The sequence below is a fragment of the Cyprinus carpio genome, chromosome B13 (assembly GCF_018340385.1).
Source record: "Cyprinus carpio isolate SPL01 chromosome B13, ASM1834038v1, whole genome shotgun sequence".
NCBI lineage: Eukaryota > Metazoa > Chordata > Actinopteri > Cypriniformes > Cyprinidae > Cyprinus > Cyprinus carpio.
This window is the reverse complement of record NC_056609.1, coordinates 13219775-13247390: the sequence shown is the minus strand read 5'-3', so window position 1 is coordinate 13247390 and position 27616 is coordinate 13219775. Positions and strand designations below refer to the sequence as shown.

Here is a 27616-nt window from a genome sequence, read left to right as displayed (position 1 = left end):
GACTCTTATGAGTGGCTTTGTGGTCCAGGGTCACAAACAGCAAACCAGATTTTAAACACCAGGATACTACTAACTGCTACATACTAGACATTTATAAGTTCACTTAAACAAGACAAAATATGATACGCCGTAAAAAACAACAACAAAGTACTTGTGAATTAAATATATAAATATTAAACCTATTAGCCAGCAATAATGTGTGTTGTTTTAATCATCGTACAGCATTAAGGCAATAGAAGAAACAGCGATCTAGACACAGAACCGTCTCCGAATCACACAGATGAAACGAAATCGGGCAAGAGTGAAACAACTCTTCAATCAGTGTGATTGTATAAACCTTTAATCGTTATTCTCTGCTCTGTTAAACATAGCCTCAACTAACAATGATCTGTTCTTCGCTTCATGCTTTATCTTTTATCCATTCATTCTGGCAGAACTCATCCACAAACCATAATGTATTTGAGAGAATAATCACCATGACTCCTTCATTACAACTACATAATGTCAGTTCAAATAAAAGCACATACAGAAAAGTCAGAGGCACAGATATCAACAATCGCATTACGAATGAATTTCACAAATGTACCATAACCTGTATCTGAAATAACGCAACAGAAAAGTCACAAATGACATCAACAACAAAAAAAGAGAGACAAAAGAAAAGAAAATCACAGAATTAGTAACTGCCAACAGGAATTTGTCTGTAATACATCTATTCTTTCATGTCTTCCTTAGAACTGGACAATCATCATTGAATCATCCGTAACAAATGTCAAGAAGAGATTCTTCGAAATGAATATCATTTGGTAACTATGATCTAATGCTGCGGAGGTGCTGTGGTCGGCTTAGTCCTAGCACAAAATCAGCCGCACCTCTTCTGAGTAAATGATGCACCTGCAGTCTTTTCCAGCATTTCTGTCTCTGTTATTTGTAACCCTCTATTGTCATGGCTTCCTTTCAGCTCTGCTCTGTTTTCTGCCACTGTCAGTCTGTCTTGTTGCCATGGCAGTTTCTCTGATTCACACTTCTCTGGCTGAGCTTCTGTTTCAGTCCGCTTCCCTAAGCTCCTGAGAAGCTACTTCTGGGTCTGCTTCTCCGTGCGATGAGCAGCTGGGTACAGGATTTGCCACACCTTGGGAATCACCATTTGCACCGTAGTGCAAGTGTTGGAGACTGTCCTTGCTACAGTTGCTCCCGGAGTTTGAGTATTTCCTTTCAGACTCATCACAATTCGTCTCTGCAGAGCAATCACTGTCTCCCTGTGATGCCTGCTCTTCCTGCTGACGGGTCTCAGGAGAAGGCTGTTGCTCTGATGGAGGTGGGCTTCGGTGGGTCGGTGGAGCTTCGCCTGCTGCAGCCGTCGGATTAGCCGAGGAGGGTTTGATGGAGGCATGGCACATGGGGCATGTCTCCTGCACATAAAGCCACTTTCTCAGACAGTTGGCATGGAAGAAATGACCACAGTATGTGATCACTGCTGATGTCATATCCTGCAGGTTAGGAAAAAATGGACTTTATCATCATCATGCGAAGTTTAATTCGATTACTTCATTTACACGATTTTAGGAAGAATAATTCAGATGTTTGTTTTTGAAAAAAGTCATTTTTGCTGCATTTACCTCATCAAAAATACAGCTAAAACTGTACTATTATGAAACTGTTTTCTACTTTAATATATTTTAAAACGTGTGATGGCAAAAGCTTAATTTTCATCAGTCATTACTCCAGTCTTCAACGTCCCATGATCCTTCTGAATTGCTGATTTGGTGCCCAATTTTTGATAATTAATTATGGTAACACTTTATTTTAAGGACCAATTCTCACTATTAAAGAGTTGCTAATTAGCATGCATATTACTAGTATAATGACTATTTATTAGTAGTTATAAAGCACATATTAATGCCTTATTCTGCATGACCATATTTTAGATCCCTAACAACTGCTGTACTAACTATTAATAAGCAGCAAATTAGGAAAAACAACTCCTAGTTAATAGTGAATGTGTGTTCCCTAATCTAAAGTGTTACCTTAATTATTAATAATGATTCTTATTTTTCTCAATGCTGAAAACAGTTTGTCCTGCTCATTGTTTTGTGGAAGCAATGCTACATGTTTTTCTGATGAATATAAAATTCAAATGACAGCATTAATTTGAAACAGAAATCTTCTGTAACATAAAAATAAATAAAAGAAAATAGTATAAAATGTCAATTTGATCAATTTAATGTGTCCTTGTGAAATAAAAGTGTTTAGCTCAAAGTGTATCACAGTTTCCCCAGAAATATTAAGCAGCATGTTTTTTAAGCAGCAAATTATCATACTAGAATGATTTCTGAAGGATCATGTGACACTGAAGACTGGAGTAATGGCTGCTGAAAAGTCATCACAGGAATACATTACATTTTAAAATATATTCAAACAGAAAACATTTATTTTAAATTGAAATATTTCACAATGTTACTGTTTTTACTGTATTTTTGATCAGATGAATGCAGTCTTGGTGAGCATAAGAGACTGCTTTCAAAAACCAACTTTTGAATGGTAGTATATACACCCTTTTAAATATGAAAACATTTTCACAACTTCCACTAGCACATTTGAATATGTTGCAAGTCAAGGACAAAACCTGATTCTACTAACTAAGACACGCGGAACACCTGCACTTTGTGCTTGTTCTGACCTGGAAGCAGATGGCACAGACATCATTGTGGTCCTGCAGCTGCTCTGCGCTGGCCCGTGGAAGTACATTGATTTTGCGAGCAGCTTCTTGTCTAAGCAAGAAGCTTTTCCAGCCAGCCTGGGCACGTAGCCACACATTGCAGTAGGAGTGGATGATAATGACCGATGCTCCCATCCAGCTCCACTCTCCCCACAGTGACTCCCACGCCCCATACGCCACAACACACACAGCCACCGCAAACTCCAGCACCCGACACACTCCGTTCACATAATAAACAATCTCATCCAATCCGGGCAGGGCAGCACCGCGCCAGACCTCCACCATGAACAGGCTGTAGATCAGCAGAGTGCCTGTCACCTATAAAAGGGAGCATAGCATGCTGGGATCTCACAGAAAACAAGATGAAACAAATGAGTTCATAAAACAGAGCGTACCTGCAGCGATGTGAGCATACAGCTAGAGACCAAGATCAGCAGCCAGAAATCCATGTTGAAAAACTGAGAGATCTTGTAAGCCATGAATCCCGGAAACAGCAGCAGAAAGCCACACATAGATAAACCACGCAAGTGCTTCCACACACTCCTGTGGAGACGGAAAGAAAAATTTGGAAAAAAAACAAAACAATGTTCAACTCTCAGACTAAACATGTTAACACCCAAAATAACTAGGTAGGTAACTAAATCATTGTCCACATTTAAAATATATATACAGTACAGGTCAAAAGTTTGGAAACATTACTATTTTTAATGTTTTTTAAAGAAGTCTCTTCTGCTCATCAAGCCTGCATTTATTTGATCAAAAATACAGAAAAAACAGTAATATTGTGAAATTTTATTACAACTTAAAATAATAGTTTTCTATTTGAATATACTTAAAAAAAAAAATATTCCTGTGATGCAAAGCTGAGTTTTTAGCATCATTATTCCAGCCTTCAGTGTCACATGTAACATCCAGTCTATCACATGATCATTTAGAAATCATTCTAATATTCTGATTTATTATGAGTGTTGGAAACAGTTCTGCTGTCTAATATATTTGATGAATAAAAGGTTAAAAAGAACTGCATTTATTCAAAATAAAAATATATATTCTAATAATATATTTTCTTTACTATAAATTTATCAATTTAACACATTCTTGCTGAATAAAAGTATTGATTTTATTTAAAAAAAAGAAAGAAAAAAAATTACTGACCCCAAATTACTGTATATATATGTTATTACAAAATATTTATATTTTAAAAACTTAGCTTCTTTTTTTTTTTTTTTTTTTACTTTTTATTCATCAAAGTATCCTAAAAAAGTATCACATGTTCTGAAAAAATATTAAGCAGCAGAACTGTTTCCAACTTTGATAATGAATCATCATATTAGAACGATTTCTAAAGGATCATGTGATAATGATCCTAAAAATTCAGCTTTGCATCACAGAAATAAATGATAATTTAAAGTATAATAAATTTAAAAACAATTATTTTAAGTTGTAATAATATATCACAATATTACATTTTTTTTTCTGTATTTTTGATCAAATAAATTCAGGCTTGATAAGCAGAAGAAACTTCTTTCAAAAACATTAAAAATAGTAAGTATATATGTTTTTGCATTATAATTACAATTTGAAAAGAAAAGTATTATATATATATATATATATATATATATATATATATATATATATATATATATATATATATATATATATATATATGCATAAAATTAAGTCAGAACTACTTATTTGGATAATTCAGTGAATTAAACAGATGAATTGAACAGCGAATTCAGTTTTTTTATTTATTTATTTATTTGGAATTTGGAATAAGACTTGGAATAAGTCTAGCAAAAACAGCTGTTTCAACAAAAGCAGGTGTTGTAACAAAACAATGAAAGCCAACAGAACAAACATATTTCACAAACACATTTCCGTAGTATAGCGCAACATTTTTTGCATGTATCACTAGGTATATACACTGTCATGCCTCCAATCCGTCATTAATACTGTCATTTGTTCAGGTTGTAAATAAATGGAATCGCATACCTGTTTCTACTAGCTCCGAGCCCCAACACAACAGGCTCTGTGATCTCACTCATGCTTTGTAGAGTAGATGTGAGAACGATGAAGAGGATAATAAAGAGCAGAAAGCAGCGCTGTAGAGCTGCCATGTCCAACAACCCAGTCTGCAGGGCCAACAGCAGCAGAGTCACTCCCTCTGTCACACCACTACAATATATAAAACATAAACGCTTGAACTGAACAAACACATGCACACAGTGAGTATACATCATCTTCTCTTACCTGTGCATGACATTATGGTTCTGGAGAGCACTGAATCCTCCAAGGTAGAACTTACAGAGACTCAGAAGTCCCAGAGCCAAATAAGACACCACAAACGTTAAGCCAAGCAGGGAGTATGGGCTAGCACAGCATTCAGAAACACTGAAAAACACACGCACATTAGATTCAATTCACATCTCATATGGTCATTCGATGAGATTGAATACCCTGCCGTTCACCTGGTGAGGAGGTAGAGTAGCGGACCCTGTTGGACGGCAGTGATAGTGCCATAATTGGTAACAAGTTGCACTCCGAACAGCACGAACCAGAAAACACTAAACAATACAGGCACAGCAAAGCAATGCCAGAGGGACACTCCGACTGCCATCAGTCTGTACAACTCAGTCACCTACAGAAACAACAGAGATTTAGAAAACTGAGACGACGTGTGCAAGAGATTCAAGTGTGTCAGTATGTGTTTGTGTTTCACCTCTATTGCCATTATCTCTCTGTAAGCAGCTCTGACCAGTCTGTATGGCACAAAGAGGTTGGCGAGGAGGAAGACGGCCACCTCGGCCCCTGTGATCATCATGGACACGGAGGAGAGTGTGAGGAGCCAGTCCAGAGGGACAGACACCACACGCGCCAGAAGAGGGAGCAAGTGCGCTGAGAATAGCCACACGTGTTGAGTCCGCATGAGGAACGCACACAGTGTACTGACTATTATCTGACCTGCAAGTGATCACACACACACACATTATAAAACAGAGTCATAATCAGTACTGACATGCACAAATATGTCAAAGGTGATTGCGCCATTGCACAAACCCTACAAAAAATTCCATGACAGACAACACGCTTTTTCTTGCACACTTTCTGACGGGCTTAAGTTATAATTTTATGGAAAGGTAGTACTCTTTTCAAGCACACTTTCCAATTTATACATAACATTTTAATTGCTAATCAAGTTCTTTATGTGGGAAGCAGATGATGTCACATGATCCTTCAGGAATCAGTGTAAGATGCTGATTTATAAAGAATGCTGGAAACCGTTGTGCTGCTTAATATTTTTGGGACCTGTGATACTTTCTGTTGGCTGTGATTCTTTGATAAATAAAAAAAAGTTAAAAAGAACAGTGTTTATTTAAAATACTTCACAGGAATAAATTCTATTTTAAAGTATATTAAAATCGAAAACTGTTATTTTAAATTGCAATAATATTTCATCAAATTTGTTTTTTTTCTCTGTATTTTTTAAAATATTTTATTTTAAATATTTTACATAATATTAACCTAAAAGAGTACAAAGGAAACCAAACAATACAACAATAACAACCCCAACAAAACAATACAAAAAGCAAAAAAACAACAGAAAACAACAGCAACAGCAAGTGGGGAACGTCTAACATAATCAAAGCATAATCTTAAGGTTTAATTTGGTTATTAGAGTAAATTCAGTTATTACAGTGAGAACAATAGTAATTCAGCTGAGGAAATCCACAAAGGGTTGCCAGACAGTTTGAAATTGAAAAAGAGATTTGGGCCCCAAGGGACGTATCCTCTCCAGTTGTATGACATGAAACAATTCACTTTTTTTTATCAAATACACTCAGTACTTTATAAAAAAAAGAAACAACTTCTTTAAAAAAAAAACATTACAAATCTTACTGATTTTGATTGTGAATATGAATGGGAATATACTTCAGAGATATTTTATTCATAAGAATTTGTAGGGGTGCCAATAATTGTGTCCAACGTTTATTTGAGAAAAACATTTATTTCATAATGATATTTCCCCTCCATTTTAAATTCTTATTATCCAATGAAAGGTTAGATTTTTGTGAAATTTTCAAATAAAAGAGCAAAAGGATTAACAATGCAGATGAATTTTCACAGCCTCCTTTGATCATATTTACCAAGGGTGCCCATATTTTTGCCCATGCCTGTATTTGTATATATATATATATATATATATATATATATATATATATATATATATATATATATATATATATATATATATATATATAGAGAGAGAGAGAGAGAGAGAGAGAGAGAGAGAGATTTTTTTTTTTTTTTTAGTTCTCTTTACAAAAATGGTTACATAGCTTCACAAAATAAAGTAAAGGTATTTAGGCACTGACACATTAAAAATTAAAAAAATATATATTTATAAAGTTGTAGAAATTGTGCCACTTATTAAATATTACATATAGCACAAATCACTTTCACAAAATAAACCTTGTTAGATCTTGATTGTCAGGCTTTGTGGAATATGTTCAGCAAAAAGCTATTAAGCTAATATGTTTGCCAAAAACTTAACAGCTTTAAGGTCCAAGTACTTTTTGTTATTACTATCAGGGTTGTGATACTTGTAACTTACTGGTGAGTGCAGTCACAAAACGGTTCAATGCCGGAGAGTCCAGAAAGAGAGCACCATCATATCCATACTGGGCTTCATCTCTCACATAATCTCTGTTAAAACAACAAAACCTTTTGAAAAACCTACCAACAAACCACTCACTTTATCCACATATTTCAAACAATTTGTAATGAGCCAAATCACACTGTGATTTTCACCTGGCAATCTGATGACCCATGTAAAGAAGCAGGGTGCACAGAACATGCAGGTAGAGCTGGATAATATGTCCAAGAGGCAACAGCAGCACCACGGTGCTCACTATGTGACCTGCAGGACACACCAACCTCACATTTATAATATTTAGCCAACACTACAATATAATGACTCATGATGATCACATAATATTTACCCAAATAATATATGTTCCAGATGACATATTTGTACTTGAAGAGCATGTCCTCGGTCCTCGCTTTGAGATGATCCGTGAAGCTGTCAATGTCACATTTATACAGCATGTCCAACACCAAGATGCTGGGCACCCTGAGGACAACATTAGCCACCTCCTCTAGTCGGGGCATCTTAACACAGACACAATAACCACCTGCACCATGAAGGAAGGCTGACATTTGTCATAATATCATGCTCCTGTAGTGGCGGTCCTCTTGAAAACGAAAGGACGTTGTTCGGTGTGGCTAATCAGCAGATCCAATTTGAAAACTGTGGGAAGAGAAACAATGACAGATCTTTGTTTTTTAAAACATCAAGATGCCTTTCTGATCGCTCGCAAGATACAGCAGTCCTTCCGGCTTGTTTTCTGTCGTTTATCAAAAAGGTTTAAAGCTTGATTCTAAAACTAAGACGTCTTAAACCAGTCTAAGATGGTCACTCGGCCTGCTCGGGCTGGTTTTAAATGGATTTTGGGAACTTTTCGGTTTAAGACAGACTGGGAGACCATGTAACGTTAGAGCAGCGTAGCAGACTGAAAGACCACCATAAACCAGCCAAGACAAGCAAACTATCTTAACATACAGAGTAATTTAATCGTGATTTATAGGTACCTGATGGGAAGATAACACGGTCTGTCGTCTTTTTCATCTCAGTGTATTTTTAAAGACCACCTCCAGTCTGTGTCTGCAGCATCATAGCAGCTCGCGCGTTATTCATCTCAAAACAAAAGCGCCTCAGCACAATTCATCCTCGAAAAATGCACAATTTCCACACCTGTCACGACCGCACACAGTTTAGAAACTACCGTCAGCTGCAAACACACTTCCCGTCCTCCCCATTTTCTTCTGTAGTGTTTTTTTTTTTTTTTTTTTTTTTTTTTTTTTGAATGGCGGCTCGCAAACTAAACCAGCACATTACCGCCTCCTACTGTTCACAGCACTGCCGCCCTCCAGAGACTTCCCTCAGATCTGAAGCGCTTCCGCTTCGTCTGCCTCCACTTTGAGAACATAGTTTAGAATAGAAAAAAACTATATTATAACCACAGTATATAAAATCCACAATTATATAGATTCTTTATTCTCCATTTGTCATATTCTAATATGTTTACATCTCGTAACTAACTTGTGGCGTTTCTTTCTGTTCTTTTAATTCAATTGTATTTTAATTATTTTATTTTTAGACTGCTTAGTGTTAATTGTTGCTGTCCCTAGACCTATGTAACTCAAAGAGATAAATAAACGATCCTTTGAAAACCTCCTCATTACTGACTCAACCATTCATTTCTCAGACCGTCATCACACTCTTGACAGTTTTCAAATTGTTACTGCTTTCATAATCATAGTTTTTTTCTCTGTATATTTTTTAAATAGAACATGTGGCCTAGGTGTGACCAGTTCGGGTGAGAATACTCCTCTCCTCTTCTCCACTATGTTGAATTTATGATCAGTATTGTTATAGTTTTATGAATAAACATGCAGTCACAAAAAGCTAATACCATCACTGTTTCCTTTTAACATTTTGAAGGTCTAACATACCATCCATTCTGGCCTTCATACACTTAATTGCTTAAAAAAATTGAATAGATACACTGTGACTCATTTCTTTATTTGTGTACATTGTTTAAAGACGGAAACTGCCACTTAATTTCGAAATACACATATTGATAAATAGAGGACTGTAAAGATATTTTAGTGAAACTAGGCCTTCATTGCATCTATTCTGTGTTTGTATTTTATGTTTTATTTCTTTATGTACCTATTCATTCATGTTCAGTGTAAATTATAATTAATCAATGTATTCAGGCAATAACTTTTTTATAGCACTGTCATTTTATGCTACAATTTTCCATGTCAATAAAAAATTAAATGTATTTGGCATGACTTTCTGACAGTCCTTTTAGGTTAAAGCCTAATAGAGACTAAGTTAAAGGTCACGTAGAGGGTTAAAAAGCACAATATTAATAATAAATAATATAAAAACTAATCTTTATGGAAAAAACATACTTTAAAAGGTTATGTATGACACCATTAAGATTCTATACACATGGTTCTTTTTGGAACCTAAAGGGTTTTGTTTAGCAGACACACACAAAAAAAGGACTTAGAACTTTAGAACTTCTTTTTTGTACTTATTTCTTTTCTTATGGTCTAAACCTTCATTTATCCACTTTATGAATTTTTTAAAGTTATTTTTTAATCTCTGATCTGTACGTGATCAGCAAATATCAACTGCGCAACTGTACTTGGTTTGCCAAACTCTCTGCTTCCTCATTCCTCTCCCTTCACATCAAACATAAAACAATACATTTCATTACATCTACATTTCCTCAGTGTAACATATGTATAAACTTACATAAGCCTATTTGGGAATTTTCAACACTTGCTTATTTGTTTCTGACTGTATATGGCAGAACTGGAGTCTGCGCCTACAATTTTCGGCCGTAACCTTTCATTTCACTGTACGGCCTGCATTTTTTTTTTAAGCGAAGGAATCTTCTTAGGAAACTAGTTTTAGTCAGACTTCCAAGGCACCGTAGCGTCATGATCTAGATGGATTCATGTGAACTTTAGTCATATCTAAGCAAATATTGAATAACGCTAGAAAAGAAATCCTACATTAAAAGAAAAAAAAACTATAAAATGAATTAATTTGTTTTTAATCACTCCTCTATATGTAAGTATTAATTTACATCTTTTAATTGACATATGTTTTGTAAAGTCATCTAAATATTTCCACTGTTCTTCTATTTAGTTTTATTAATTTTAACAGTCTTCTTTTGAAATTAAGATACTGACAAGAATCCAGTATGCTGAGATTAAGACAAGAATTTCTGTGTATTTGAAAAATTGTCAAAAATGATCACAATTAACATATTAACAATTAAGATAAAATATCAGCTAGGTAAATAAAGTAAACTGACATATTTAGCAACAAATCTTGTTGCTAAGAATTGCTTAGAACAGCTGTTGCTAAGAATAGCATTTTAACAACTCATGAATGGATTTTTAACGGGGATAGTTTATGAGTTCTTCTATGGCCTGACAACTGTAAGTTTAAAAAAGATAGCAATAACTAGAACTTCCGCCACTGTGTTAACCTTACTGATTTTGCACAAGCAGTTTACAGGAAATAAAGGCAAGGTCCACTTCTGCTAATTTCAGCAAACATTGCTTTCTTCTTAGTCATGCATCTCAACTGTGACACTGGTTTTTGGGAAGGCATCATCACGCCAGAGACTGTACATGGAGGAGGAAAATACATCAAACACTGACCTCGGATAGCCCTCACCTAAAGGAGAACACACACACTGAGCGTTTGAGAATGGTAACTATTAAAATATGTTGCAGGTAAAAAGCAGTGGGTGCTGTAAAGGTCTGAGTCTCTGTGAGCAAGGGGGAGAGGAAATGGGCTCAGTGACCTTTGCAGCCAATTTCCCCTGTGTTCAAACAGCAGCATGAAAGCCAGGTCTGTTTCTGAAGTCTGTGCAAAATGTCAATTGCAACTTATCCCACCAGCAGATGGATATGCTCTGAAAGTAGATTCCCTTATTGTGGCCGTTAGCTTTTAAGTCATTGCACATGGATGGTTTGACCCTATCCTCACTCCTTCTTAGTATGCGTCCTTTTTTAGCAACAACCTACAAATTATTTAGAGATTTCAAAATGACTTTATAAATAAGCTGGTTTCGTTTTTACATCATCTTCCATCCTGGCATATATTTTATAGAAAATAATACTGAATATTTTCCATGTCATCATTTGGAGCAGTACAAAAACACAGTTGTTTTTGTTCATATTGTGGTGGGGTAAATGTACACTGGAAAAAAAAAGTGCTTCGTGGGTTAACATCTAAATTAACTGATTATGTTCATCAAAGATAGCACATTGTTATAATAATTAAACAAATCTAAATTTAAGAGTTGGATCAGGTAGACATATCTCCTAGAAAGAATAATTCATCCCAAAATTAAAATTCAGTCATCATTTACTCACCCTCGTGTCATGTATGACTATACTTTCAAAATATCTTCTAGACATATTTTTTTGACTATATAATTAATATCAATGGTTCCAGAATAACACTGGAGCCCATATTGTATGAACTGGGAGAATAACACTTCTCTTGCATTCCACTGATGGAAGTAAGTTTGTAACAACACGACGGTAAGTAGGTTAAATAATCACAGAATTTTTGTTTTTGGATGAACTAACCATTTAAGGTAACAACCACAGGTTATCGTATGCCAAAAGTTCTCATTTCACGATAAATAAACTATTTCTTCCAACTGATCTGATGTTTCCTTTACATACACAATGAAAATAATGAAAAACAACCATCACATCCACACAAGCAGGCAGCTTAAACACTGAACCATCAATGAAACTATGTAGTTCATAAAGGAGGGTGTAAAATGTTCAGTGACTTCATTTTACAGTAAGCGATAGATGGAAGTAGTGTGGGGAGTGGAACAACTGTATTCATGGTTTTAACACCACACCTCATTATGATGCAATATACATGTATCAGTCAGCAGAAAATTCCAATTGACAAGTTTTTAACTATTTTTGTCAGAGACTACAGCACATGTAAACATGACATTGCAAATGTAGGTTTCACATGTGCCATTTCCATTTCCTTTATAACACGGCAGTGTCGTTACTGCCGGTCTCTGCTAAGTCACTGCTCTGGTCATGAAACTGCTCTTTTGCAATAAGGGGAATTCCTGGTTCCCTCTCTGACAAGCCTTTTTTTCTCTCTCCGTCTCCCTTTTTTCCTTTTTTGTTTTATGGGAATTGAGGGCTGAACCAGTGTGAGATGTTTTTCCTCAGAAGCGCTTTGTATTGATTCATTATGAGGGGGAGGGAGACTCCCTCCCACTGCTTCCTTCTTACTGGGAAGTGATTGCAGGCTTACGGTACTGAAAGAGCATGAGGGAGTGAGTGAGTGAGTGAGTGTAAGAGGGAGATAAAAACAGAAAGAGAGAGCTAGAGAGAGAGAGAGAGAGATATTTAAGCTGAGAGAAAAGAGAAGTCATATTCAGAGGTCACAAGAACAGCGCTCATCTCTGGCTTTACATGTGAGTTACTGGAGACTCTAATGGCAAATAAGGATTGTGGATTTTAAAGCAATGGCTTGATCCATGATAGTCAGAAACGCACAGGAACGAAAGATATGAAGTTGATCCTGACAAGCGGGGATAATCGTGCCTCTCTCCTTATCAGATAAGTTCTGGATGTTCAGTATGACATGTGTTTTGGGAGAAAAAATGTTTGAACTTGTAAAATCAATTATGAGAGATGTGTGGTGGGTAAAAATTATATCTTGCTGTATCTATAAAATATCATTATTGTGTTTTCATGAGATTTCTAATGTCTGAACTGTGAGCTTATACAAATGTAGTTTTTATATCAATTCAAAATGTGGTGCGTTGTTCATCAGAGCATTGTAAATAAATAGATAAATAATAATAGTATCTATTTCTGGGACTTCAGATTGGCTTTCCAACTGTGCACCCATCAGGGCAGTTTGACTGGTTCATTGGCGTTTATTGGGAAGAGACAGTTTCCTGAAAGTCCTCAGGTGTGGCAGGTTCTCAGTTAAGGACATAAAGTTCAATGCTTTTTCGCTGCAGTTAAGTAATGATCAAACATTAAACAAATATGTGATGGCGATAACATTGAGACAAAAAAATGTGAGGTGAATTACGTCACTAACCCTGTGGCCTTCGCAGAGATACACCTATGACTTTATCAGTTGTGTTTCTCTCGTTCAAGGAAAACAACAACAGCAAAAGTGTATCAAAAGTCTTGAACTCTGTAACGGCCAAATGAACAGCTTATTTTTTAAGCTTTGAGAAGTTTTCAGCTTTGGGTTACTGAATGGACACTGAAGCAACATAGATATAACAATTTTAAAACACACCACGGACAACAGCATATCTGTATTATTACGAAATGAGTGTGATTTTTAAAAATTTGTGTTATGTAAATGCTGACAAAGTTTGTCTTGAGCACTTAAGCCCTGAGAACTGAATTCCATAGATGGTGTTCATAAAGAGTTCATCTATGGGCTCAGTTCTTCTGGCATTGTGTTCAGTGTCTTCTAAACAAATTTACCATTTCCATTCATAAAATGTACACTGAATTGAATTTATATATATATATAAAATTATTTACAACTCTTAAAATTATATTATTAAAAGTATATTTGTGTGTGTTTATATACAATAAGTTACAAGTTATACAAGTTACTTCATGTTATGTTACAGTGCCTTTACTTTACATTTGATATATTTTATGATATGTATGTTTTATGGGCTGTGCTCTCCAATAAATATTCACTGATTTTTTTCAAAGTATCTTCTGTGGCTGTTTTTAATTTATTTATAAACATTTTTTATGATTCAGTGCATATTATGTCAAATGCACACTTTCATTTATCTGACACTGTGGGTGTGCTTATCAAATGACCAAAGTCTCTCCACTACTTCTGTGTCGTTTTTCGAGTACAGGGCACTTATAAGTAACATAGGTCAGATGGTTAGCAGTGCCTTTTAGAGGGTATATGACGTGGATTCATCTTACTTGTATTTCTGTGGGTTGGATATAAATGTATTGGCAGATAACATGGCCAGATTTTCAGTAAAGCCAGTGGTGATCTGACGTTATGCAAATGATGCACTGACTCCCACGCTATAACCGCAGGCATGTCTTATCTCTTATTCCCAGCAAATGACTCAGGATCGATTCTTTGGAAATCTGGAGTAATGGAAACCCTCACAAGACAACTGTTCATGACCAGTATGAATATCATAATGATCTGGTCAACATTCATTCAATACAGAGACAATAAGAATGGTAGTGGCCATCTGAACACAGTTTGAGGTGTCTATATATCTATGATCTTTTTATGCATTACGATCACTCAAAAACTGGTATTTTGTGTAGTGCGTGCTCTTTTCACCATTGGTTTGCTGAAGTGTTACTTGCTTTTGCAATTATATATATATTTTGACTGCAGTTGTAATTTTCAAAATTTATAAGTTTAAGCTATGAATTATTGTTAGCTGAAGATTAAATTAATGAATATTTTTCCCAGCTGACGATAACAAATATATTGTGATAAAATGTTGCTTTTTCCACATATCCAAAAGAAATACATTATTTTTGAATGAGTATCAAGGACACTTTAAAGATGTGAATATAATTACTGTGTGTGTGTGTGTGTGTGTGTGTGTGTGTGTGTGTGTGTGTGTGTGTGTGTGTGTGTGTGTGTGTGTTTTACTGAAAAAAAAAATTGCGGGATTTACTTTTACTTTTTACTTAGAAATTGCTAGTAGATTTCATAAATAATTACAAAGAAATACAAAGTAACACAAACGTAGTAAAAAGTAGTAGTAGAACCACAATAGTAATTTATTCAGTAATCTTTGTTTTATTTACCACTTAAAAAATAAGTTTTAAAAATTTGTAAATATGAATAATTGTAGTGTGTCGAAGTTTTTGTTTAATTGTGGGTAAACAAAAACTATCAACACTGTCAGAATGTGATGCATCCATTTACATACAAATCATTTTACATTATATACTGTATAATAACGCTGGTATTATAAAATGAGATTTATGTAATGGAGTGGAATTTGTAAATATCTTTCTATATTACACTGTAAAAAGATTTTTCTCGATTCAAAATAAAACATTATTTAAGTACATTTCACAAGAAAAAAACGATTTCAGTTTTTCTACTTTAAAATTTCACGTTTTAATTTAACGTAGTACTTGCCATTTCTTTTAAATTATTTGTTTTTATAGCAATTCCTTTGTTTTTTCTAGCACTTTCCAAGTGAAAATTCACCAATTTTTAATTTTTTTGTGTGTGTACATCAATATTATCATATTTTAACTTCATTAATTGTTATTTACACATTAGATTTGTCTTATATACTCTCTAATCACTCTTTTTTATATATATCTCAACTGACAGTGACAGCGCTAAAGCAATCTAGTCATATTGTTTTTTGTCTTCTTTTATTTCACTCACACTATGCCCCTCTGGAAGACTTGTCTCCTTTTGCAGCACCTTCCTTTCTATATATTCCTGTTGTTCCCTCACACTAAAAACTCCCCGTTCTGACAGCTGATCCTCACAGATTACCTGCTGGGGTAAGTGGCATACACCCACCTCAGATCCTCTTTCATAAAGTCTGGAAGCTCTTAGTTCACGCCGAACACTCTCTGGAGTTTCCCCAAGCGCAGCTCCCCTCTGAACCCTTCCGGCCATGCTTCACTGGGCATCTCATGGTGACTGAATCCTGGGGCTTGTTTTGGAGCAACATTTGGCAGAGGAAGCACTCTTGATTGATGGTACCAAATCGGACTAAAAGAAACTTTTTGGTTTGGTCCATAGAAATGGTGGTACTCTATATGCTCAGCTGTGTCTTGATATCTCTGGATGCTCTGTGTGTGTGTGTGTGTGTGTGTGTGTAAAGGGTCACTGGTCTCAGCATATGACTGTAAACCTTCAAGAAGTGACTGTGAGTCATCCAGTCAGAGAACCAGTGAGGAGCCAAAGTGTACATGGAAAATCTTGGATGAAAAGTTTGGATAAAATATGCTGATTATATAACTGCATGGATTGAATAAATCAATAAACCCCACAAGCAGATCAATTCAGGGTATTGTCTGAATAAAAGAACACAATTTTAAAACACAATCAAACTAAATACACACAGAAAAACATAACTGGAGTATTAGCAAGAACCCAGTGTGATTATGTAATTCAGGAAGACACAATTACACAACAACAAAGATGTACATCAACAGCAAATATTTAAACAGTGTAACCTAAAAATCTCAAATAAAACTGTGTAATGTACATATACAGTTCTACAGAAAGTCATAGCAACATGTGTACATTTCAGCAACTCTGTTTAGATTTTTTTTTACAACATGAATTGAGGCATATTTTTCATATAATTAAGAACTTAATTGAAAGTGAAACAATGAAAATCAAGTAATTGCCTACCTATTTTTTTTTTCTAATATAATTTTGGGCATAAGCATGATGTAGAAAGACAAAATATACTAAATAAAACTCTGGCAAAACACTATACCAGATGGATGCTGCCAAGATAACTATATGTAGTGTCAACATAAGGATACATTGTTAAAGAATATAACAGTAAAACAGAATAATAATAAAAAAAAGATTTTAACATCAGCGATGACTAATAAACCATATGAGGCTATCAGTTGACCTCTCTGACTGCTGTAGGTGTTTCATTTGTGTAAGTGAAGTGTTACATCACTTTCCAGAACTTATGACTTATGATCTATTCTTCGAATAAACCGAGGACAAGATATAAATCTAAAAACAAAGAATATTCATAAAACAAGAATGAGATATAATTCATCCGGTTAATTATCATGTTTTCATCTTATATTAGCTTTCATTATTGTATAACATAAGGTCCAGGCCCATGTGCATGTCCAGCAGGTGGCACTAAACCTTTTAATAGAGTCACAGATTTCGGCTTAAAATGAAATAGATTTTAGAACAAATAGATAAACTACTGAAATCTCTGGCATGTGAAAAAAAAAATAATTTAAGTATCATATTAGCAGTAAATGATTGATACAGTATAAAAAAGAATACCAAAACTCTAATAAAAAAGCCTTAAAAACATCCAATCTTACGAAAAGAAATTCATAAATAAGTTGTAACTTTTATGATTGTTAAATGATTGTATAACTGTATGACTGTATAAAATGTAATTATTTATTTTACTTTCCTTTTTTAATTAACTAATACATTTATTTTTACTTGTTTAATTACCTTTTACTGTTTACACCCCCCCCCCACCCATATGTTCTTGTTCAAATGTTTATCTGTTTTCTTCTGATATTGTTAATAAAAATAATAATAATAATAAAAACAAAACAATTATTGTGTCTATGGAAGTGTTTGGAATGTTAACAGAAACTATTGAAATGTATTGAATTGGAAGACATACTACATTATAAATTAGTCAGTTTCTTCTCTAAATGGCGCAAAAGTAAGAAATACGTTTATGTGAATGGCATATCGGACACTGAGCCCCACCTCCACATGAATCAACAAGCTAACAAATTCATTGATGACAATACATTCGTCCAATCGCATCGCGGCTCTCATGTCGTGTCTTTCTAACCCCTGTTCTGATTGGGTGGATCAAGTGTCAATCAAAGCGTTAGCTACGTCCCCTTTCTAAACGTAAAACCACAGAGGAAAAACTGCAACGGGGCTAAACATAGGGGGAAAGTGTTACAAATCGTTTTTACAATATCAGTGATTTAATCGGCTTTTTTAATCGTACGTTTTAAAGAAGACCCTTTTTCCCTGCTTTTCGACATCTTTTTTTCTCTGTTTGGTGCGGCCGTGTGGGGATGGATGAGATGCGGCCTAGCAGCGGAGCAGCAGCGCACCTCGGCCTCGCCTCGATCTTTCCCCCGGGATTGCAGGCCATTTATGGGGAATGCAGGCGTCTGTATCCCGATCAGGCGAACCCGCTGCAAGTCACAGCCATTGTGAAGTATTGGTGAGACGTCTGAAGCATTCCTGTGTAATGTTGTTGCTTGACACGCACACATAAAACAACTTAAGTAAAACTGGATTTTATTCAAATAACTATTTCAGAACTTAGTTTGTACTATTAAAACACTGAGTGGTAATCAAAGATAAAAATACAATTTCAGCCAGCAGAAGCATTATTAATTGGCAAATAACACATTTTCAAGTGTACTTTTCCATCAGTGACTCACTTTTTCCTCCCAAAATCCTCTTTTTTTTCAGGTTAGGGGGTCCAGATCCTCTGGACTACATTAGTATGTACAGAAACGTGGGATGTCCCGGACAAGATGTACCAGAACACTGGCACTATGTCAGCCTGGGTCTGAGTGACTTGTATGGGGACAACAGAGTTCATGAGTAAGAATGACAGATTGTAAGATACAAGTTTCATTACATGACGATGTTGTTACAGCAGTAACCAGCTAGTTTACTTCAACTTGTATTCATATTTACATGATGTAGTCAAGTTTCAGCATTTGACGTTAGTTGTGTGTATGTGAAGAGTTGTGTTGATGTAGGTCGGCAGGGATTGAATTTCAGCTGTACTCTGCTTCTTTATAGATTCACAGGTCAAGAGGGCCCAAGTGGTTTTGGTTTTGAGCTCACATTTCGCCTGAAGAGAGAAGCAGGAGAGACGGCACCCCCTACCTGGCCAGCTGAGCTCATGCAAGGCCTGGCTAGATACGTGTTTCAATCAGGTACTGTACCTGCATGCACTCTTTAGGGGTAGGAGTTTTATAATTCCTGGAAGCATTCCTTTTTGTAATTTCAAAACAATGTAGCAGCTGTTTTTTCAGCTTTAACAGATTTAAAGTCATATGGTGTAAATGGTAAAAATGTAGTTTTTCATGATCATTATTTCTCAGCCTGATAGTTTGAACCATTTATGCTTTTCATCTACACTTATATACTAGAGATTACACTTGTATATTAGAAATATATTGATATATTAGAATTGTCAAAATTAAAATGATACTTAATTTCAATATTAAATATCTCATGAAAGTATGCAACCTCACAGACAAATCATTTGCTGTGCGACAGAAAACACATTCTGTAGCGGCGATCACATTTCGTGGCACAGTCCGTTGGACAACAGCGAGTCTAGGATCCAGCATATGCTACTCACAGAGGACCCTCAGATGCAGCCCGTGCAGACCCCCTTTGGTCACATCAGCTTCCTTCAGGTCAGGCACAACAAGCCAGCAGTTTCCAAAAAAGTTGTTGACTGTAGGCTAATATAAAATCACCTTTATTTTGTTTTCTTATTTGGTTCTTTAGCGTTTGTGATCGGTTTTGGACATGTTTATATAGACATTTATGTTCAGCTGAGCCCTACTCTATATTTGAAATAACCTTGAGACATTACGTTTATTAACCTTGTCCTCTTATGCATGTGTCTCCTTGTGATTGGTGTAAATTAAGTTTTTCCTTCTGTGCTCATCAGATTGTGGGTGTTTGCACAGAGGAGCTGCAGGCAGCGCAGCAGTGGAACGGTCAAGGCATTCTGGACCTGCTGAGAGGAGTGCACATGTGAGTAATCCCACTGCCAGCCATGAGACCGGCCAAGGACATGCTCCTGCTCAACTGGTGGGAAAACTACGTTAAAGAAACTGCAGGACTGATTTAACCAGCTGAGAAACTACATTAATGCGCTTGATATATTACTTTGTCTCTGTGGCATTTATGGAGGGGTGAAGTTATAAGTTTGTGTTACTGTAAGCAAATGTAAGAATATGTGTGTAATGTTTCTTTTCCACTAAGTGGGCCAGGAGCTTTCATTTGCTCTGAGATGCTTTGTGCTGTTTTTGTTTTTCATTAATGCCGAATTGGGTTTTGTTTGCAGTGCTGGGGGTCCATGGTTAATCACTGACATGAGAAGAGGGGAAACTATATTTGAAATTGATCCACACTTGCAAGTAAGGCTTTCTGAAGTTTGCATGTTGTTGAAAGGAACAGATCCTCCACATGAAAATGCTCGTAGTATTTACTCTGATATTGTTGCTAAATGGCTTGTTGTTATTTTTTTGTGTGGAACACAAATTTTGAAAAATGTACATGTTCCTCTTTACCATATGACAACTGTTCATGGTTATTTGCTCAAACTGTTCTTTTAAAGATGATTTTAAATTATATTTTGGTCTGTTCCTCACAAAAAAATGTAACTTTAGTATTTCAGTAAAATTATCATTATTGGTTGATATTATATATACATCAGTCGATATTGAGTATTATGCTACTATGAGGTTGGTAAAAATGTTATTGTTTTGGAAAGAAGTGACATAAATACAGTAAAATAACAGTAGATTATTTTACATGTAAACAGTGCATTTTATTCCAAAACAGAATTTTCAGCATCATCTTTACTCCAGTCCTCAGTGTCACATGATCCTTCAGAAATAATTCTAATATGCTGATTTGGTTCTCAAGAAACATCTTTATTGGATGTATTCTAATAAGTATAATTTTTTTTGCACAGACATTTTCACTTAAAGTTATCTTTTTGAAACACTTATTTTATAACACTGTTAAATGTAATCTTTAGCAGGTCTCAAAATGAATATCCATTATCGTACTGTACATGCCATTGTGTAGTGATGCCTAAATCTGCTTTTTTTAATGTTACTGTTTTTGGTGTTTTATATATTTAGAGAAAACAGTTTAGAATTTTAATATCAGTCATTGGTTATTAACCACATAACAATAATTGTTTGCTTATCTGTATCAGCCAGAAATATGTGTTTCTTTGAATTATTCCTTTAAATTTAGGTCCTTGTTAACTGTGTTAAGATACTTATGTGTATCTAAGCTAAACTTGTCATTTCCTATGCATATTTATTCCCCACTCTATTTTTTTAAACACGTTCAAGTAATGAATGATAATCATTTCTGGCGATTAAGGTCATCTGTTATAGCACATGCTGTGATGCTTCAGGAGTGATGGGAAAAGATGGAGTGTAATTAAGTCTGTGGCTGTTAAACGCAACACCTCCACCTGCTGTTAGTCCTCTGCCCCCTCGATCTCTGCGCTAAAACGGACACATGTCCAGCCATGCTGATCTCCTGCTGATTAGTGCGTGTGTTGATTGCTCATCCCAAGCAGGATCGAGTGGATAAGGGCATAGAGACGGACGGCTCTAACCTGAGCGGGGTCAGTGCCAAGTGTGCCTGGGATGACTTGAGCCGACCTCCCGAGGATGAGGACGACAGCAGGAGCATTTGCATTGGGTCACAGCCACGCAGGCTGTCCGACAAAGGTGAGGGGTGCTAAGGACAAGCGCAGCCTGATTTAAAAACAAGACATCGAACTCTGTATGCTTCAAAGATTTTGTATTGGTTCAAATTACTGTCGCATTGTCATGAGTATTTGTGTATTGTTCATACAGACACTGAACAGATTAGAGAAGCCCTGAGGAAAGGACTGGAGATTAACAGCAAGTCTGTCCTGCCTCCCATCAGCAGTCAGAGGCACAGTCACGACCGGCCACAGTAAGTCCTGCCCTTTCATGACAATCAGAGCTTCTGGACTGCGTGATTATACTGGTCAAGCGGAAGTATGGTTTACCCACTGCTGTGACCTTAATTCTGGAAGTAGCAGGTTGAAAAGTTTGTTTCAGGTCACCAAACTGCTTTGGTTTGCTGTACCACCTGTTCAGGACTGTGACTGTATATACATAGTGTGAAAAGTGTGTCACCAGGTAGAGATTTTGCTGTATTGTTTATGGCACACAGGGCTGCACAATTAATCACATAAGTGATTGAGATTATGATTATGGGTGCTGTGAATCATGAAAAGTGATGTAGGTCTACTGCCATTGCCATTTTTTGCAGTGGTTGAGCAATGTAACATCACAGACATTTCTGTTGTGTGCATGATTGCGTAGATGTGTAAAATTGGTAGGGCTGGATTAATAGTATTAATTTCTTAATTTTAATCAATCTTCATTTTGAACCAATAGTGATATTTAAATTTCAAGATCGATCTGTCAGTCTGTGCTATTTTCAGTTGATGTTTGCACTAAACAATATACATAATGTTCTTCTCCCATCCACTAAGCGAACATCTCTTCAGCTTTAGTAGTAGTTAGGCCCATATCACGGAATAAACATGAATTATTATCAGAAGTTATGTTGAAAGAAACATACTGAAATGTTTTAGTTGCGGAAAGATGCCTATAAAACAGTTTGTAAACAATGTAATGTTACATTTACCTCAGGAAAGCTGTTTAATCACAGCTTGATAATTTTGCTAGAAGTTTTGTTTACTTTATCTAAAAGTAAATAGCAATTGAATTGAATGGTTTGAACTCTTACAATTTTAACCTTTAATATTATGGCAATATACCAACTGACATAGTTGTATAGTTTAGTTGAGAGACTTGTTCCTTACAGAAAGATACAGAAAGTTCTGTACCTGATATAAAGGCTATCCAATATCGAATTGAGATCAGAATCAAATCAGTTTGTGAAATCAGTGTCAGTATCCACACCTATAAATTAAGCCTGTTAATATTATTGCTGAAAACTCATTAGGACTGCTTGTAATTATTAAATAAGTTTTTAACATTCATCGATTTAACTTGGCGACACACAAAAATGAATACGTAGACATCTAATTTATACTGCATCCAAACACCTAATGCATACTGCAAGAAAGCAGTGTGGCAAAACTCTGCAAAATTAACTGATCATGAATGATATAGGCCTATATCTGATGCAGTACTGTTATATAAGGTTTTAGTCATGCCGTCCGCCCCTCTTTGGTGCGCAGTTTAAAAAAAATGGATTTTAAACAGTCCTGCAATTTTTAACAGTTGGGAAAGAATTTCATGAACTTTGGTTGGTTCAACTAACCGCTATATATATCAAAATCACTATTGGTTTGATAGCGGCTCAGAAGCCTGTCCAATATGTGGATAATTACCTGCAGGTATTTTTCAGACACAGCCTGTCCCTTCAATCGTTGTCCTCATGAGTGCTGACTCTTGCCAGCTGACCTGCTATTGTACAGCAGCTTTACTAGCTCATGAAATTAGCTTCAAGTGCCAATAGTCTGCCAGTACAAATGTGCTTTTGAATTGGGTACTGTATTATGCTATACTGTTCTTAGACCCATGATTATTTGTGCTATTAAACATTGCCTGTAGTCTTTGTTATTAGGGCTGTGATACTAGCAGTTAACTGGGGTGACCATTTTAAGCACTCCATCCTCATCTTATTAAACGCTGGGCAATCCAGATCAACTCAGTGCATGGTTTGTCTGGATTAATGTCACTATCCTGTTGTCTGCACCCCCTAGTTTTGCTCATGGCCCCCTGCTACTTGTAGCCCAGCCAGAGATCCTGGAGCTCAGCCTGCCTGCCTGCTGAAATTGGTTGTGTTGACTGTTCCAAATAATCATGATGAATGAGAAACATAATGCTGAACTGAAGTGATTTGCAATGACAGCAGAAAGGATTTCAAGCTTCTGCACTGACCGAATATCGTAAAGAATTTAACATTTCTGGTCCAGATTCCTTTTAATGATTCCAGTTTCATTAACGATTCTTTTAGTACTTGTGATCAAGTCGTTGTGTTGAATTTCAAGTTTGTCATAATGAAAGTAATGACTTGCAGTTTTCAGTAAGTAATTAGTTAGTTACCCACTCCGATTGATTTAAACATATTTTGTTTTACCAAAAATAACCAGCTCATAAGATTAATTAGTTGGGGAATTTGACTACTTTGGTTGGCAGTGTATGTTTCGCACAATAGATTCAGCAGCCGTGCAAGTTAAAGAACCATTAACAGAACCAGACATGAAGAAAATGAGTTGAATCCTGTATGCAATTTCATTTATTTACTTATTTGTTCCTATTCTTTAATAAAGCAGTCAAGTTATCATTATGCACACTTAACTGACAAACTTTCAAGACAGTTGTCAGTTGCTGATCAGTTGCTCGACCTGTGTTTGCCACACTTGCTCCACTGATGCATCTGTCCAACATTTTGTGCCTATAAGGCCTTACAGTAGCAACTGAATTACAAATATGTAGATGCATTTAAAGGAGCTATTCCAATCTCTTAAGAGAGGGAAAGTTACTTTTTTCTAAGTGGTTTTTGGAAAGAATAAAATTGATTTGCCGTTTGGCAGTAGTGGTAAATGCATTCATTCACTTCGCTGTGGTACAAATCTGCCCCTAATTTCTCCATAGACAATCAGTTGGACATTTCCAGACCCAGCAGATATCAAGGTAAGAGCCAACTACGAGTGAAACTGAAACTATTTCTCCAACAAATGGGCTATGGAGACTATTCTTCTTTATTCCACTTTGAAAATGGGTGTTCAGTACAGTGTCTGCAAGTTACTTTTTCTTACAACAAAATGGAAACAAAACTCTCCACTGCACTATTTCTTACTTAAAAAAAAAGTATTTGGACACTTAAGCTGTCTACATGTATGAATATCATTTCACCTCATTATTTGGAACATTTCTGGTATTTCAACATTAGTGGATCAGGTTCATAGTTAATGTGATGAACATGCTTACAACGTGGTTATCTAATGCAATGACTTTTATATAGTTCAAATGTGGCACTTGGACACAAATTGGACACCCTCATTCTGTTTTTTCCTTATTTATCTTTTCCCCTTTTCTATTACCCCAGGAGCCGTAAGGACAGTCTAGAGAGCGAGAGTTCGGCTGCTATTGTCCCTCATGAGTTGGTGCGAACACGACAGCTGGAAAGCGTGCATCTGAAGTTCAACCAGGAGTCTGGGACTCTTCTCCCACTGTGCCTCAGGTAGGGCAAAACTCTGTTGGGAGTGTACTTGCCTACTTAAAGGTCGTTTGCCGTACGTTTCCTTGAAATCCACCAGGATCAGAAATAACATTAACATTCTTAATAGATTTAGTTTAATTTTTGCCCCCTTATCTTGAATTTTGGTGGCATTTTTGCCCCAGGCCCCCCTTAATTTCCATCCCTGAAAACCACTTTGCCGAGGCTTTATGAACCTTGACTATGGCCAGGGATTGTGATTTCACTCAGAAGTACACATTGTACTAGTGTGCTGATTTGCACTATGTTCATATTACAGTTTACAAACAATTTGAGCTCACTGAAATGCTAACAGCTCTGATATTGCTGGCACTGAAGGAGTGGGATATGAGTTTTATGTAATCTCCTTGTTTGGACAGAAACAGAGACGAGGCTCACAGAGAAGCCTTTGTTTAAAGTTCAAGTGAGAGCAGGGATAAAGTGAACATCAGGTTACTTGTATCTTTAGCCTTTGATATTTCCCGCTTAACAACACTTATCAATGTCTGTGTAAATGATTAATTCAGCTTTTTTCTTTTGAATCTTTTCTTGTAGGGGTCGTCTGCTTCATGGCCGACATTTCACATATAAAAGCATTAATGGAGACACGGCAATCACCTTCGTGTCAACTGGGGTAGAAGGGGCCTTTGCCACAGAAGAGCATCCATATGCTGCTCATGGACCATGGTTACAGGTAACAGACATGCATTACTATTACATCTCAAAAAATGGCCTGGTGGTGAGTAAATTTTCTGGAAATGTTATTTTTTGGTTGAACAATTTCTTTAAAGTTCAGTGTCGTTCCATGTGTGTGACTTTGTTCTGATCCCCTCACTTTAGATACTACTTACTGAGGAGTTTGTGGAGCAGATGCTAGCTGACGTTCAGGATTTGAGTCCCCGTGAAGTGGTAAGATTTTAGACCTCACATTAAGATATTTCACTGGTTTGTAAACTTTTCAATGTTTTTAACATGCTATGTATCTCTTTACCCTCTCACCCAGTCTAAGCTGCCGAAGGAGTACAGCTGGCCCAATAAGAAGCTAAAGATCTCTGTCCTGCCAGACACAGTGTTTGACAGCCCACTGCAATAAGACTGGGAGCACACTGTCCCTGATTACAAACCCACATCTACAGAAAGAAGCTCAACTCTTTTGCCAGGCTCATCTGAAGGAAACAGACATTCAGACACTTCCCCTTTTCCCAGAGAGCATCGTAGATGATTGCACATGACATAGAACATTTTTTACATGTACAACATTTTGTATTGTCCGTTATACCACTTGTCTTTGCATTGGTCTACCTAGTCACTCTTAAGGAAAAAATGGTGATTGATGGTTTTTTGTTTTTCTGGTCTCAGTTTCAAAAAAACATATTTTTTGTTGAACGTTTAGCAGCACGAGACAATGTGCAAGCACCGGTGCCTTTTATTCACCTTAGAATGGACTGAAGTTACATTTTAAAAGAAAACTTGCTTTTCTAAATACTGCTTGTAAAGTGAAGGAAAGCATACAAAGCATGCTTTTAAAGGGTTAGTTCACCCCAAAATGAAAATTCTGTCATTAATTACTCACCCTCATGTCGTTCCAAACCCATTCGTTCATCTTCGGAACACAAATGAAGATCTTTTTGATTTCCTTCCATTGACTGCCTTTGTAACTACCCCTTTGACGCTTCAAAAACTTCATAAAGAAATCGGAAAACTAATCCATAAGAATCGAGCGGTTTAGTTCAAATTTTCTGAAGGGAATTGATTGCTTGTTATGGTCGAACAGATTTAATTTAGGCTTTTATTCTAATGTCAACATTGATAACCAGATGCTCAACCTAACTTGAATAACGCACAAGAACAAACCTCTTCCGGAAGCTCAAAAGTTCTGCGTGACACACTTGAATGAACCTAATTGGTTACACAAAGTTTGAGCATCCGGAAGAGGTTTGTTCTTGTCCTATTAAAAAATTATCGATTCTCTTCTGAAAATTTGAACTATACCACTTGATTCTTATGGATTAGTTTTCCGATTTCTTTATGAAGTTATTGAAGCATTCTGTCATCAAAAAGATCTTCATTTGTGTTCCGAAGATGAACGAAAGTCTTATGGGTTTGGAACGACATGAGGGTGAGTAATTAATGACAGAATTTTCATTTAATAATGAACAAAAACATAAAGCAATTCATGTTTATCAAAAAAAAAAAAAAAAAACTGGTTTTACTAATTTGCTTATATAAAATACAATTGTGCCTATTTAAGGTTGATGATATTTCTTAAGGGCTTCATTTAGTTTAGTCAAACAATAGCTGGATAGTCAGTTCAACTTCACAATACCAAAGCGTGTACAGAATGGGTGTTTTCTAAACGTCATGTCAAATGTAAAGTTGAGAAGCACGAAATAGTTCCCTTATCTTTCTTTTGTTTATTTTTGTTAACTAATTTACTTGTATTGAACTTC

The 27616-nt window shown here is 36.0% G+C and overlaps 2 protein-coding genes across 5 annotated transcripts; one reads left to right on the top strand and one right to left on the bottom strand.

Annotated features, from left to right (window-relative positions):
- Positions 1-318: 318 nt before the first annotated feature.
- On the bottom strand, positions 319-8618 carry zmp:0000000662 (RING finger protein 145). The gene is made up of 11 exons (XM_019086607.2): positions 8372-8618; positions 7723-8030; positions 7532-7640; positions 7335-7426; positions 5442-5683; positions 5191-5360; positions 4973-5113; positions 4715-4897; positions 3115-3262; positions 2681-3037; positions 319-1490 (listed from the first exon to the last, which is right to left on the bottom strand). The coding sequence occupies exons 2-11, from the start codon at positions 7937-7939 to the stop codon at positions 1047-1049; spliced, it is 2103 nt and encodes a 700-aa protein (XP_018942152.1). The 5' UTR covers positions 7940-8030; positions 8372-8618; the 3' UTR covers positions 319-1046.
- A 9319-nt stretch (positions 8619-17937) lies between these two features.
- On the top strand, positions 17938-27270 carry LOC109087010 (suppressor of fused homolog). Of its 4 annotated transcripts, none has more exons than XM_042736671.1 (13): positions 17942-18336; positions 18591-18725; positions 18930-19066; positions 19413-19555; positions 19816-19901; positions 20215-20287; positions 21472-21625; positions 21755-21857; positions 24563-24601; positions 25017-25151; positions 25722-25860; positions 26007-26075; positions 26170-27269. In XM_042736671.1, the coding sequence occupies exons 1-13, from the start codon at positions 18185-18187 to the stop codon at positions 26257-26259; spliced, it is 1455 nt and encodes a 484-aa protein (XP_042592605.1). In that variant the 5' UTR covers positions 17942-18184; the 3' UTR covers positions 26260-27269. The 4 variants fall into 4 exon arrangements, with proteins under 4 accessions (XP_042592607.1, XP_042592605.1, XP_042592606.1 ...); XM_042736670.1 differs by having other exon boundaries at positions 17951-18336; positions 21469-21625; positions 26170-27267; XM_042736673.1 differs by lacking the exon at positions 24563-24601 and having other exon boundaries at positions 17938-18336; positions 26170-27270.
- Positions 27271-27616: the final 346 nt, after the last annotated feature.